Here is a 13,871-nt window from a genome sequence, read left to right on the forward strand (position 1 = left end):
TATTTTGGTGTGTGTGTGTGTGTGTGTGTGTGTGTGTGTGTGTTTGCACACGTGAGTGCAGGTGCCCATGGAGACCAGAAGAGGTCATTAGATCTCCTCTGAAGCTGGAATTACAGGTGGTTGTGAGCCACCTGATGAGGGTGGGTACTGAACTCAGGTCTTCTGCAGAAGCAGAACTGCTGAGCCATCTCTCCAGCCCCAGACGGAGTTTTTTTTTTTAAAAATTATTATTTTTATTTTATGCGTCTGAGTGTATTGCCTACATGTGCGTAAGTGCACCCATGTCGTGAAATGCCTGTGGAGGTCAGAAGAGGGCGTCGGATCCCTTGGAACTAGAGTTACGGACAGTTGTTAGCCACGATGTGGGTGGTGGAAGTTGAACCTGGGTCTTCTGCAAGAGTAGCCAGTGCTCTTAAAGGCTGAACTTAAAAGCACAACTGCTGAGCCATCTCTCCAGCCCAGATGGAGGGTTTTTTTTTTTTTTTTTACAAAAGCTGATCCTTATCCTTTTCGGCATCTTGGTACTTGTAGTTTTGTCCATTATCTCTTTACCCGAAAACAGAGCGCCGAGACCACAACTCCCATCACCCAGAGAACATGCACGCCTTTGGGCGCATTCTCTATCGCCACTGACAGGCCTGCTGGCTGGAGGGCCCGCCTCCCTGAGCTTTCGAGTTCCGTCATTGGTCAGCTGCCCCGCCTCTCACAGGAGGGGGCGCCAGGTGAGTGAAAGGGGGGCGTGTCGCCGCGCGCAGCTCGCTAGCCGCCCGTCTGGAACCCGGTGCCAGGTGAGAACCGAGAAGCAGGTTCGCGCTTTCATTGGTTTGGGGGAAGATTCTAGGCACCCCGGGAGGCAGGCACAGTTGCCTTTCTCCATCAGCTTCCTCTAGCTCGCTGGACCCGGGCTGCCCCGGGTCCCACCCTCCCTGCTCTTTCGTGGGGCGGGCGCACGGGTGGCACGGGTCCCCACCCTTCCCAGGCTGTGGGTACCCATCTGCATGTCCTGGAGGGGGTCCGGGCGCCAACCTGTTCCGACTGTGAAGGTAGCCTGGGCGCCAGGGCGCAGCCAGGCTGGACCAGGCAGCGATGGTCACTTTACCCGCGGAGGCCACTGGAGGGGCAAGGCCGCGGGTTCCCACGCCCAGGCGCCAGGAGCCTCGGCCAGTGCCTGGTTCCAGTGGCTTCTGACTCTGGATCGGATTGTGCCCTCTGTCTTGAAAGCAGTTTCGTGGGATAATCAAAGATGAATTGGAATTCTGTGCAAACGGAAACTGTTCTCTCTGTGGGTTCCCTCCTCTCCATGTGTCAGGAAGGAGCGGCTTTTTGAGGGCCAGAGCAGGATGTCTTAGAGGGTTTGGGGAGATGTGTAAACAGTGGTTAAGGATGTCATCCCTGGAATCAATCAAATATGGATCCCGAATTCTGCCGGGGACGTGTCTCTATCTTTGAACTTCAATTTTCCCCTCTGAGAAATGAAAATATTCTGCACTGGGTTAGTGTGAGGCTAAAATGGATGTGCTTATGAGGTAGTTTGCATAGTGCCACTTCTTCCTGCAGACAGGGTCTCACTATGTAGCCCTGGCTGGCGTTGAACTCACTGTATGGACGAGACTGACCTCCAGCTCACACAATCACCTGCCTCTGTCTCCTGAGTGCAGGGATAGCAAATCTGCATAATCTTCATTCATACATGTTTTATTTCCTTGTTTTTGTTTTGGGACAAGGTCTCACTATGTAGACCAGACAGATCTTGAACTGACAGAAAGTTGAACTTACTTTCTCCTGTCTCTGCCTCCCAGTGCTGGAACTAACCACCATGCCCACCCAAGAATAATGCTTCTTAAGGAATAGTGTTCAATAAATTCTTTTTTTTAAAAATTGAATTAAAAAGAATTTTTATGTGTGAGTGTATTGTCTGTAGGTAAGTGCACCCGTGTAATACAATGCCTTCAGAGGTCAAAAGAGGGTGTCAGATCCCCTGGAACTGTAGTTATGGATGGCTGTTAGCCACTATGTGGGAGCTGGGAACCGAACCTGGGTCCTCTGCAAGAGCAGCCAATGATCTTAACTGCTGAGCCATCTCTCTAGCCCCACTGTTCAATAAATTCTAAGAGTTTTTATTATGCTCAGGTTGGTGGCACTGGAGGAGGATTGTAAGAAAGAGTGCACTCCTGTTATCCTAGCACTCGGGAGACAGAGGCAGGAGGATGCAAGCAAGTTCAAGCCTAGTCTTTATACCCTGTCTCAAAACAAACTCAAAACAAACAAATGAAATGAATGAAAGAAAAGTGAGAAAAGGAGAGGGAGAGAGAGCAAGCTGGAATTCAAGGCTGTTTTTGTCTTTGATAAAGACAGTCCTGTAGTCTGGCTAGGATTCCCTCAAGGGTATCCAGGGGGTTATACTATACACGGTAGTATGCGCATTTGCACTCTCCTGAGAGATAAGTACTGTGTTTGATTAATTTTCCTATTCCTGACATCTTTCTTATGTCAGGCAGTGTACATAGTAACCATTTGTTGTTTTGAGGGGGACAGGGTCTCATGTAGCCCAGGCTAATCTTGAATTGGATGTGTAGCTAAGGATGACATTGAACTCTGTTCCTCCTGCCTCTTCCTTCTGAGTGCTGGAACTTTCAACTTGTACTACCATACCCAGTTAATACAGTGTTGGGATCAAACCCAGGACCTCATGAATGCAACTGAGCTATAGCACTAGCCCCCATATTTAGTACTTGCTTTTTTTTTTTTTTACTTTTTTTTTTTTTTTTTTTTTTTTTGGTTGAGACAAGGTCTCCCTGTAGCCCCAGCTGTCCTGGAACTCACTATGTAGCCCAGACCAGCCTTGAACTCACAGAGATCCGCCTGCCTCTGCCTCCCAAGTGCTGGGATCACAGATGGGAGCCATCACAACCAGTGTTTTTACATGTGTGCTGGGGATCCAACTCAGATCATTATAGTTATTCGGAGAGCGCTTTGCAGTCTCCCCAGCACTGTTTCCCACCTGCCCCCTTGGTGTTTTGAGATAAGAGCTCACAAAGCACAGGCTTGCCTCAAGCTCACTAAGGCAGCCAAGATGGCCCTGAACACCTGATCCTCCTGTCTCTGTCATTTAACTAGGATTAGGATTGTCCTTGATTTAAAGTTTTTTAGTGTCATGTGTATTGTGTGTATGTGTGCACACATGTTTGTATGGAAGTCGTTTTCTTGGAGTCAGTTTTTTGTTTTTACTATATGGATCCTGAGAATTGAACTCAAGCCATTAGCCTTGGCAACAAGTGTCTTTACCAGCTGTACCATCTCACCCCCCATACTTGGTCATTGTTGGATTGAATTGGAACCATGGGTAGATTCAGAGTGCCACCAGTGTGTGGGTTAGTGTGCTTCTGAGAGTAGTGTATACTCTGAGCTACTTTCCTGTGGGAAATAGTAGTCTTCATCATGTCCTAGGGGTGCAGAGCACCAAAGTGAAGTGGAGTCGATGTGAATAAATTATTTCCATTATATACAAGTGCAGGACTGGGCAAAGGCTTGTGGAGAGTATGTGGTTACACTTTTACGAAACCAGAGAATATTTGCATAACCCAAAAGAATTAGGGATATATAGAGTGAAATAGCCCAAAGAATTGGGTTTGGAGTACTACGGTGGGAAAGCAGCAATTTCCCATGAAATAAGGATGTTTCACAGGAAAGTGCTGTAGACCGGAACCGTTGTACAAATTAAGAGATGTGGTTCATATTTCTGTGTGTCTCCTTGGTTTGTCAACTTCGTGTTCCACACTTTCTTCTTTTTATTTTTGTTTTTGTGTTTTGAGGTATGGTCTTACTCTGCAATCCAGGCTGGCTTGGAACTCAGTCATCCTACTGCCTCAGCCTATTAAGTGCTGGAATTACAGGTATGTGCCACTATGCCTGGCTTTTCTGGTTTTGTTTTGTTTTTGTCTTAGTTAAAAAAAGAACAAAAGTAATACATGCACATCGTAAAATAGTCCAGCTCTACTGGAACATTTTTCTGTGTTGTTTTGTTCTGTGATGGTGTCTCTCTTACTGTGTTGCTCAAGCTGATCTTGAACACTTGGGCTCAAGTGATTCTCTTGACCCATCCTTCCATTTAGTTAGAACTATAGATGTGTACCCCACATCCAGCCAGGAAGGCATAAGATGAAAAATAAAGATCCTTCAGTATAATTCTTATCCCTAACGCTTTTCTTCTTATCTTTCTTGTGTAATTTTCCAGAAAAAATCACATATATAGCCTTATATAGCAGTAAACACACACACACACACACACACACACACACACCAGTTTATTTTGGATCTTGTTTAGTTTTTTTGTTGTTGTTATTTTGTTCTGTTTTTTTGAGATATGGTCTCTCTGTAGCCCTAGCTGATCTGGAATTCACTACATAGACCAGGCTGGCCTTGAACTCACAGATCCACCTGCCTCTGCCTCCTGAGGGTTGGGATTAAAGGCCTGTCCCACCACACGTGGAGGGGTGTTTTGTTTTGTTTTTTCTCTAATACTTATATATCTTGGTGACATTTTCACTTGCAATACACAATTCTACATGATTGTGTCAACTTAAGTAACAATCAGAGAATCTTTAAAGCTTAAGTAGTTTATTTGGGAACAGGCAAGCATAGCACTGGAAATGCAAATGCAGAATGCTACAGTAAACCAAGGAGACTGAGTCAAAGGGAAATTCTAAAGGCAAATGAGGATTATATAAAGTCTTTGGAAACAATAGTCCTGGGCTATAAGATCAGCAATAGTAGTCTCAGTCAGAGACTTAAACAGGCAGGAAGGCAGGCATCCTTGAGGAAGTACTTTTTCAAATTTGTTTACTTTTTATGTGTCTGAGTGTTTTGCCTGCATGTATGTAAGTGTACCACATGTGTGCAATGCCTACACAATCCGCTTCTTTATGCTCTCTTGGCTTTATTTGATTTTATTCTTGCTAAGGCACCAATGACCCATTTTCATTCTTAGAACTTAAATAGTATGTATATACCATTCTTCCCCATGACTGTAATCTTATTTAACTTGTGCCCTGGTGATGGATGTTTAAATTATTTCTGCCTTTGTTGTAGTACAAAAATATGGTATATCCAGCATGTACCACAGTAACCCCAGTATTTGGAAGGCAGAGTCTTGTCCTCATAGGAGCTCCAGGCCAGCCAGGAATACATAGTGAGACTTAGTCTCAACAGACAAACAAAAAGTAAAGTTGTACAGTGTGTATCTCTGAACTTACACTGTGATGTATTTGGGAATACATCCAGAAGTGTAAATGTGTAGCAGTAAACTTGTTGAGACAAAGGTATGTGTGTTTTTGTTGTTGAGATGGTGGCTTATGACGTTGTTTAGGTTCCTGGCCTGAACTCCTGACCTCAAACTGTCCCTTTGCCTTTGCTTCCTAGTAGCTGGGACTATAGGCATGTGTCAGTTTTGATAAATATTGCCAAGTTCCCCTCTAAATGATGTCTAAATTATATCTCTAACAACACTGGGTATTAGCACATTGAAAAAAATTGATGTTATCAATCTGATAGATTCTTTCAATCTGAGGAAGAATAAAGGTATTTAAATGTAGTATTTTCCTAATGCTCCACAGACATGGTGACATGTGCCTGTAATCTCAGCACTCAAAAGGCAGAGGCAGGGGGACTAAGACAGGAGGGCCAAGGCAGGTTTGAGGCCAGCCTGGTTTACATGGTGAGTTCTAAGCTAGCCAAGATTATAGAGTAAGATCCTGTCTCAAAAAAATTTTTTTTGAAGGCTTATTTTTCGCTTATTATTTTGATTGCCAACGGCAGTGGTAGCATGTGCCAAGAATATGAGGCTGGGTCAGTGGAAGAGGTGGGAGTGACAGAGGAGCCTCTGTCCTGGGGAAACTACCAAGAGTGGTTCATTTAGGAACAGTAGACTTTTTTTTTACAGATACATGACAGTGCTCTTCCTTTCAAACCAAAACATTAACTGCTTTGCATGAGATGCTTCTTAAAATTATGACAGGCTTTTGTTGAATTTAAGATGAATATAGGGGGCTGGAGAGATTGTTCCGTGGCTAAGAGCACTGACTGTTCTTGCAGAAGATCTGGGTTCAATTTCTAGCACACACATGATGGCTAACTACCATCCATAATTCCAGGGATTGGATGACCTCTTCTGACCTCTGAGGGCACTGCATGACAGGGGCACACTTACATACATGCAGGCAATACACTCATACACATAAAATAAAAATAAATAATTAAAAAAAGATGAATATAAAAATACAAAACTTGGACTCCTGAGATAGCTCTGTGGATAAAGGTGCTTGCCACCAAGCCTAAGTTTGATCCTAGGAACTCACTTGTCAGGAGAGAACTGACCCCTACAAGTCAACCTCTTGATCTTCACATGGGTACCATGGCACATGTGCCCACACATGCACACCCCAAAATAAATTAACTAAAAGAAAAACTCTATACCTGTTCAGTACAGGTTTTCAGGTTTGCCTTTTCGTTCTTTTTTGGAGACAGGGTCTCACTGTGTAGCTCTGGCTAGCCTGGAACTTACTATGTAGACCAAGCTAACCTCTAACTAATAGAGATCTACCTTCCTTTGCCTCCTGAGTGCTGACACTAAAGGAGTGTGCCACCATACCCAGCTCAGGTTTGACTTTTCTCCTCTCAAATATATTCAATCCACAGTTGGTTGAATGCATAAATACAGAAACCACTGCTATGGAGGGCTGACTACACTGGGTTGTCAGGATTTCTCTGAGTCCAGTGGATCAGTAGGTAAAGGAAAGGAGTGGTTGATGGATGGTTATGGTTTGATGGGAGAGATGGGGAGAGCTTGGGTTGGAAGCTAGCACCTTCATTTTCCTCATTACCTGGGAGATTTTAAATTTGATTATACTTGTTTCACTTAGCAGTTAAAAAACAGGAGTGTAACTTTTTCTTTGTTGTTTTGTTCTTTTTGAGACAGGCTCTCCCTATAGCCCGAGCTGTCCTGGAACTCACTGTGTAGACCAGGCTGGCCTTGAACTCACAGAGATCCACCTGCCTCTGCCTCCCAAGTGCTGGGACTACAGGCGTGCACCACCACACCTGGCTGGAGTGTAAATTTTAACTTACCAAACATACTTTTTCAAAGCACACCACCAGGTGCTGTGAGGGCTGTCAGATTTAATGATATGCTCATGCCTTAAAAGAACTTACATTCTTCTAACAGAGAGAGGCCAGGACAGTAATCATAGGAAAGTGTTAACCAAAGGTGGTAGAGTTCAGTCACCTCAGCGGCAAGCAAGGGAAAATGCAACTCAGACCAACTAAAGCAGAAAGGGACATAATTGGTTCAGGCACAGTTTGATCTAGGGCTTAGATATTATCCCGAGGGCTGTCGTCTTTGTTAGACTGGTTCCTTTGGCGGGGTGGCAGCAGCATCTGTCACCTCCTGCATGCCTGCAGAGCAGAATGCCCTTTTCAGAAGTCCAGCAAAGGTCCATTGCTTTTCATTGGCTCTGGCCAAGCCACAGTGCCATCACTGATGGTCAGAGAGTAAGATACATCGATTATGGCGCCCTGCCTTACAGCCTATATACCTGGAGCCTGGGGTGGATAGTACCATCTTTATGCAAAGCACATTGACCAAGAATGGGGGAAAGATTGTTCTATAGAGGCCATTAGAATGGAGCGTGTATGCTGACTAGCCCAGGAATCCACCAAATTTCCCCATAAAATGGTGATAAAGGTGTGAACTGAGGCTGTACTGGCCAGTTTCTAAGTCCAGATTAGAACACTGGAAGCTAAAGTACTTTGTAGATTCTTGTATTTTCTTTTCTTTCTTTTTTTTTTGTGGGGGATGTATTTTTGAGACAGGGACTCCCTGTAGCCCCAGCTGGCCTGGAACTCGCTATGTGACCTGACCAAGCTGGCCTCAAACTCACAGAGATCTGCCTGCCTCTGCCTTCCTGAGTGCTGGGATTAAAGGTGTGCACCACCATGCCCGGTGATTCTTGTATTTTTCTAACATTTGAAACTTGAAGTAGAGCATAGTGCATAAGATACATTGACTCCAGAGGCCAACAGCCCTTAGCCAGTTTTGAGTGTTGACTGTGTTATAGCTAGGTCATTTCCTATCTTTAATTCCTCTATTGAAAAAATAGAGACAACACATACACACACACACACACACACACACACACACACACGCAAAATAGGTAAATGTAAAAAAAGTCAAAGATGACCTTAAATACCTGATCTTCCTGCCTCTACCTCTCAAGTGCTGAAATTACATGGGTTTTTTATTTGTTATTTGTTATTTATTTATTTATTTTTATTTTATGTGTATGAGTGTCTTGCCTGCATGTATGTAAGTGAATCCATGTCATACAAAGCCCACAGAGGTCAGAAGAAAGCATCAGATCCCCTGGAACTGGAGTTATGGACAATTGTTAGCTGTCATGTCGGTGCTGGGAATGGAGCAACTGGTGCTCTTAACCACTGAACCATTTCTTCAGTCCTGTTTTGTATTTTTGAGAGAGAGTCTCATTATGTAGCCCTGGCTGATCTGGAGCTTGCTCTGTAGACCAGGCTGGTTTTGAACTCATGGAGATCTACCTGCTTCTACCTTCCATGTGCTGGGATTAAAGGTGTGTGTCACCACAGTGGGCTTTAAGCCAGTGGTTTGAAAAGATTTATATATGTATATATATGAACATCTTGGGGCTAGAGATATAGATCAGTTGATAGAATGCTTACCTAGCATACAGGAAGCCCTGGATCAGACCATCACCACATAAACTGGCTGTGGTGACACATACCTGTAATCCTAGGGAGGTGGAGGAGGAAGGATCAGAAATTCAAGATCATCCTTTGCTCCATAGCCAATTTGAGGCCAGTCTGGGGTCCATGAGGTCTGATAACTGCCCTCCACCAAATTAAAAGAACAGTTTATTTGTAAGGTTGTAATTCATGAATTAACATGAATAAAAATCTTGGCAGAGCTATAGGCCCCCCGCAGAACAGCAGCAGCAGGTGGAGAAATGGAGGCGCCATCTTATTGCGACAAGCTCCTGGGGGAGTTGAATGAGCAGCGGAAGAGGGACTTTTTCTGTGACTGCAGCATCATAGTGGAAGGCCGCATCTTCAAGGCCCACAGGAACATTCTATTTGCTAACAGTGGCTACTTCCGTGCCCTGCTCATTCACTACATTCAGGACAGTGGGCGGCACAGCACCGCCTCCTTGGACATTGTCACCTCCGAGGCCTTTTCCATCATCTTAGATTTCCTCTACTCTGGGAAGTTGGATCTGTGTGGAGAGAACGTGATTGAAGTGATGTCAGCTGCCAGCTACCTGCAGATGAATGACGTGGTGAACTTCTGCAAAACATATATCAGGTCATCCCTTGACATTTGCCGGAAGATGGAGAAGGAAGCTGCTGTGGCTGCGGTGGTGGCTGCAGCTGCAGCAGCTGCGGCTCAGCAGATAGACAGTGGAAGCCAGGAGGGGACCTCCTCTGGTACCAAGGGCTTTGTTTCCTCCCCAGTGGAGGGAGAAGGGAGTGTGGACTGCACAAGAGCGTCCCCTTGTGATGACTGCAGGGACTGCTATCCCTTGGAACTGGTGGGGAAAGATAGCCAGGGCTCTGGCCCCTCTGACAGTGACCTTATTATTCTGCCCAGGCGGGTTGAGCCCAAGGTAAAATTTGATGCTCCCAGAGTGCTGATGGAGGCTGGTGAGCCCTTGCAGCACTATACCACCCCCCTCAGCCTGGCCCATGTGGAGGAGGGCCTGTCCAGTAGCCAGGCCATGGATTTGGCTTACAATAGCTATCACGTGAAGCAGTTCCTGGAGGCTCTCCTGCGTAATGGAGCTGTCCAGAGCAAAGATGACTCAGATCATCACTTTTCTCATAGTTTGGATGGAAGACCAGAAGGCACAGGGGCGGCCATGAGTTCGATGGTGGACGTTCAGAATGACTGGTATGGAGAGGACTCAGGTGAGGTCTGTTCACATGCATCATCTCTACCAGCATTTAGCACACGTTCTGTGCCTTGTGTTCTCCATCGTGACTGTCATCTCTATCACCATCTTCACTACCACCATCGCTGCCACTACCATTACTACTAATCGGTGTTAATTGAACATCTGTTGTATACAGAATATGTTTTCTTTGTATATCTTGTGTGTGTGTGCATGTTTGTGTGGGTGAGCTTGTGTGTGTGTATACATGCATATGGAGGCCAGAGGACACCCTTAGGTATTGTATCTCAGGAGATGTCCCCCTTGTATTTTGAAACAGGGTCTCCCTGTAGCCCTAGGTGATCACTATTAGATCAGGCTGGCCTCCATCTCACAGAGACCTGCCTGCTTCTAATTCCCGAGGGCTGGGGTTAAAGGTGTGTACCACCACACCTGGCTGAAAAAAATTTCTTTTAAAGGACAGTGTTCGGCAAGGCACTGCCTTATTAATTTAGTTCTCTATAATTCAGTTATTCTTCACAAGCTCTCTTTTTAAAAATTTATTTAATTTTTATGTGTATGAGTGTTATGCCTATATGTATGTAAGTGCATCTGTGTCGTGCAGTGCCCATGGAGGACAGAAGAGGGTGTTGGATCCCCTGGAATTGGAGTTACAGATAGTTGTTAGTCACCATGTGGGTACTGGGATTTGAACCCAATTCTTCTGCAAGAACAGCCAGCGCTCTTAACCACTGACATCTCTCTAGCCCTGCTGTTTGTCTTCCTTTTTTTGGGGGTCTTTTTGAGACAGGGTCTCCCCTGTAGCCCAGCTGTCCTGGAACTCACTATGTGGACCAGGCTGGCCTTGAACTCACAGAGATCCAATTGCCTCTGCCTCCCAAGTGCTGGGATCAAAGGTGTGTGCCTTTACCAGCCACACCTGGTTGCCGAAAGGGCTTTGTGCTGGATAAGTAATCTCTATTTATGGACTCCATGTTGCTCAACCGTGCATGATTGCCTTTATAGTTCATACCCTGAGGGGAAACTCTAATGGAGGTATGGAAGGTGTGCCCCAACAGTATGTCCACCTTCAGTATACTGTGTTGCATGGGGTAAATGTATCCAATATACTGTTGCGGGTGTGTGCATAATTGCATATCTTTGAGACAAGCGTAATCTCTTTCTTTGGTATTACTCTCTCTGTATCCACCCACTCCTGCCCATTGACCCCTGGTGCTTTGGGGGGTTGCTATGAATTAAGGTGACTTGGTTCCAGGATCCACCGAAGTTCAAAGCACACTAGTAAGGGACCAAGAAGTCTGACATTCAACTTGGAGCCCCTGGTTGCCATGTAAGACTTTCACCTGTAGGCAACATTGGCTACTGTTAAAGGAGCAGCTAGTGTGGTTCCCGTTCCCAAAAGATCTCCTTCCTCCAAAGCAGGGCTGCTTTGGGAACCACTACATCTCCTGAACTACTTCAGGCTGAAGCCTTCCAGAGGCTTACATGCCCAGCATTTGGCTTTTGGTCAAATCTTTCCATAGGAAGTTGGGCTCAACACAAATCTCACCATTTGTTTTCTAGTACCCTGGATAGGGCCCATTGTCTGTTTTCCCTTATCCTTCCCCACCTTGCTTAAGACATCACAAGCCAGTACTTTCTCTTGTCCATCTTCCCTGCCAATCATAAAAGTTGTTTCTCACCTGTTTATTTCCTGTTGTAATTCTTCCCTTATGTGTGTGAGCTCTCTCTGAGCAGACAGCACAGCCCCAGTTGCCGCTCTAATTACCCATAACAGGGACCTTGCAACTGCTGCCTTATAAAGGAAGCATGTGATGGTGCCCCAGGAGGAAGACTGTCACAGGGGGAGTCCCCTATGATGCTCCATGCCTATGCATCTTTGACTCTGTCATCCCCTGTTCAGGCACCAAGTGGCATGTTTTATTTGCTTATTTTAAAAAATATTTTATTTATTATTTTATGTGTATGAGTGTATTGCCTGCATGTATGTGAGTGCACCCATGTCATGCAATGCCATGGAGGTCAGAAGAGGGCTTCAGATTCCCCTGGAACTGGAGTTAAGGACTGTTCGTAGCCGCCATGTGGGTGCTGGGAATAGAACCTGGGTCCTTGGCAAGAGCAGTCAGTGCTCTTAACCGCTGAGCCATCTCTCCAGCCCCTATTTGTTTGTTTTTTAAAGAGATGCAAAGCAACAGACAGGGCTCAGGCAGACCAAAGAAGTAACTACATTCAAGTCCAGCTTGGTGAACCAATGATTTTATTGGGGTTACTTATAGGAGCATAAGTTTGGAGGTGGGGTGGAGGATGGGTGACTATAGAACAGCTGCATCACTAAAAACTCCTTAGCAGGGAGCTACATCCAGCAGCTAAGAACCATTTGTAACTCTATCTTTAGAGGATCTGAGATGCCATTTTCTGGCCTCTGAGGGCACTGCACTCACACACAGACACAATTAAAAAAGAAAAAAGTGGGGCTGGAGAGATGGCTCAACGGTTAAGAATACTGGTTGTTCTTGAAGAAGACCCAGGTTCGAATCCCAGAACTCACATGGCAGCTAACAACTGTCTGTAACTCCAGTTCCAGGGGATCCGACAGCCTCTTCTGTCCTCCGCAGGCATTGCATGACACGGGTGCACTTACCTACATGTAGGCAATACACGCATACACATAAAATAATAATAAATAAAATATTTTAAAAAAGAAAAAAGTGCTAGAGTTATACTGATGGTGATGAAAATGGCCAGGATATATGAGTACCTACTATTGGCTAGAGGCTGTGCCAGTGACATGGGCACTGTAGTCACAAAACCTGCTTTACACATGAGGAAAGTGAGTTACAGAGAAAGCGAGGTGTACAAGAATAAACAACTGGTGGGTGGTAGAGCCAGGACTCAAACCCAGGTCTTTGAGCCTGGAAAGTTTGAGTCACTAGGGCCTTCCTAGATGATATGATGATCAAATCTGTAAATATCGATTGGTAAAAATCACTATGTCACTGTAATGGCTGTATGAAGAAGGTAGAGGAAAAGATGGAAGATTAAAGTGAATTCTGTGTAGTCCATGATTTCAGATATAGTTAATATAAATCCCAGTCTTAAGGTCTGCATTAGAGCAAACCTCTTCTACAGATTCCTGGAAGATGTTCTTAGGAACTGCTGCCAAGAAAGCAATAACTCTGGTTCAGAAGTCTGATCTATCATGGGAGGTTTTCAAATGTTGAAGGTAGAGGTCAGTGGAGAAGGCCTGTGTTAGCTCGAGTCCCTGTCACAGCATGCTGCAGACTGGGTGGGCAGAACAGAAATTTACTGAAGTGTTGAAACCTGAGGTGAAGATCTAAGAAGGGTTGTCTCTGGTGAGGCATCTCTTCCTGGTGTGCAGGTGTCCAGCTTTCTGATGTGTCTTCACATGACCTTTCCTCTCCTTGTGTTTTGTAGGTAAAGGTGGGGACTTAGAAGTGGTTAAGAGCACTGACTGCTCTTGCAGAGGACCCAGCTTTGATTCCCAGCACCCACATGGCAGCTAACAGTCATCTGTAACTTCAGTGCCAGGGGAATCTTATGCCCTCTTTTGACCTCTGGAGGCTTTGCATGACATGGGTGCACTTACATACATGCAGGCAATATATGCATACAGATAAAAAAAATTAGAAAAACTTTTAAGATACTTCTGTCATAAAAAATTATCAGCCAATGTGGTGGTGCAGGCCTTTAATCCCAGCACTTGGGAGACAGAGACAGTCTTATCTCTGTGAGTTCAAGGTCAGCCTGATATACAGAGCAAGTTCCAGGACAGTCAGGACTACATACATAGTGAGGGCCTATCCCTAAACAAAACAAAAATCTAAATGGCTTCCCTATCTTGTGCAAAATAATAATAACAGCAGTAGTGGTGGTGGT

The 13,871-nt window shown here is 45.1% G+C and overlaps 1 protein-coding gene across 1 annotated transcript in view; it reads left to right on the plus strand.

The window, feature by feature from the left end:
* The first annotated feature begins 718 nt into the window (after nt 1-718).
* Nucleotides 719-13,871, plus strand: part of Zbtb8b (zinc finger and BTB domain containing 8B) — a 19,315-nt gene continuing 6,162 nt past the window's right edge. The window contains exons 1-2 of the mRNA XM_008829241.1: nt 719-788; nt 8,992-9,990. Coding sequence (XP_008827463.1) covers nt 9,033-9,990 — 958 coding nt within the window. The 5' untranslated portion in view covers nt 719-788; nt 8,992-9,032. The remainder of the gene's footprint in view (nt 789-8,991; nt 9,991-13,871) is intronic.

This window comes from Nannospalax galili, unplaced genomic scaffold (assembly GCF_000622305.1).
Source record: "Nannospalax galili isolate Female #2095 unplaced genomic scaffold, S.galili_v1.0 scaffold473, whole genome shotgun sequence".
NCBI lineage: Eukaryota > Metazoa > Chordata > Mammalia > Rodentia > Spalacidae > Nannospalax > Nannospalax galili.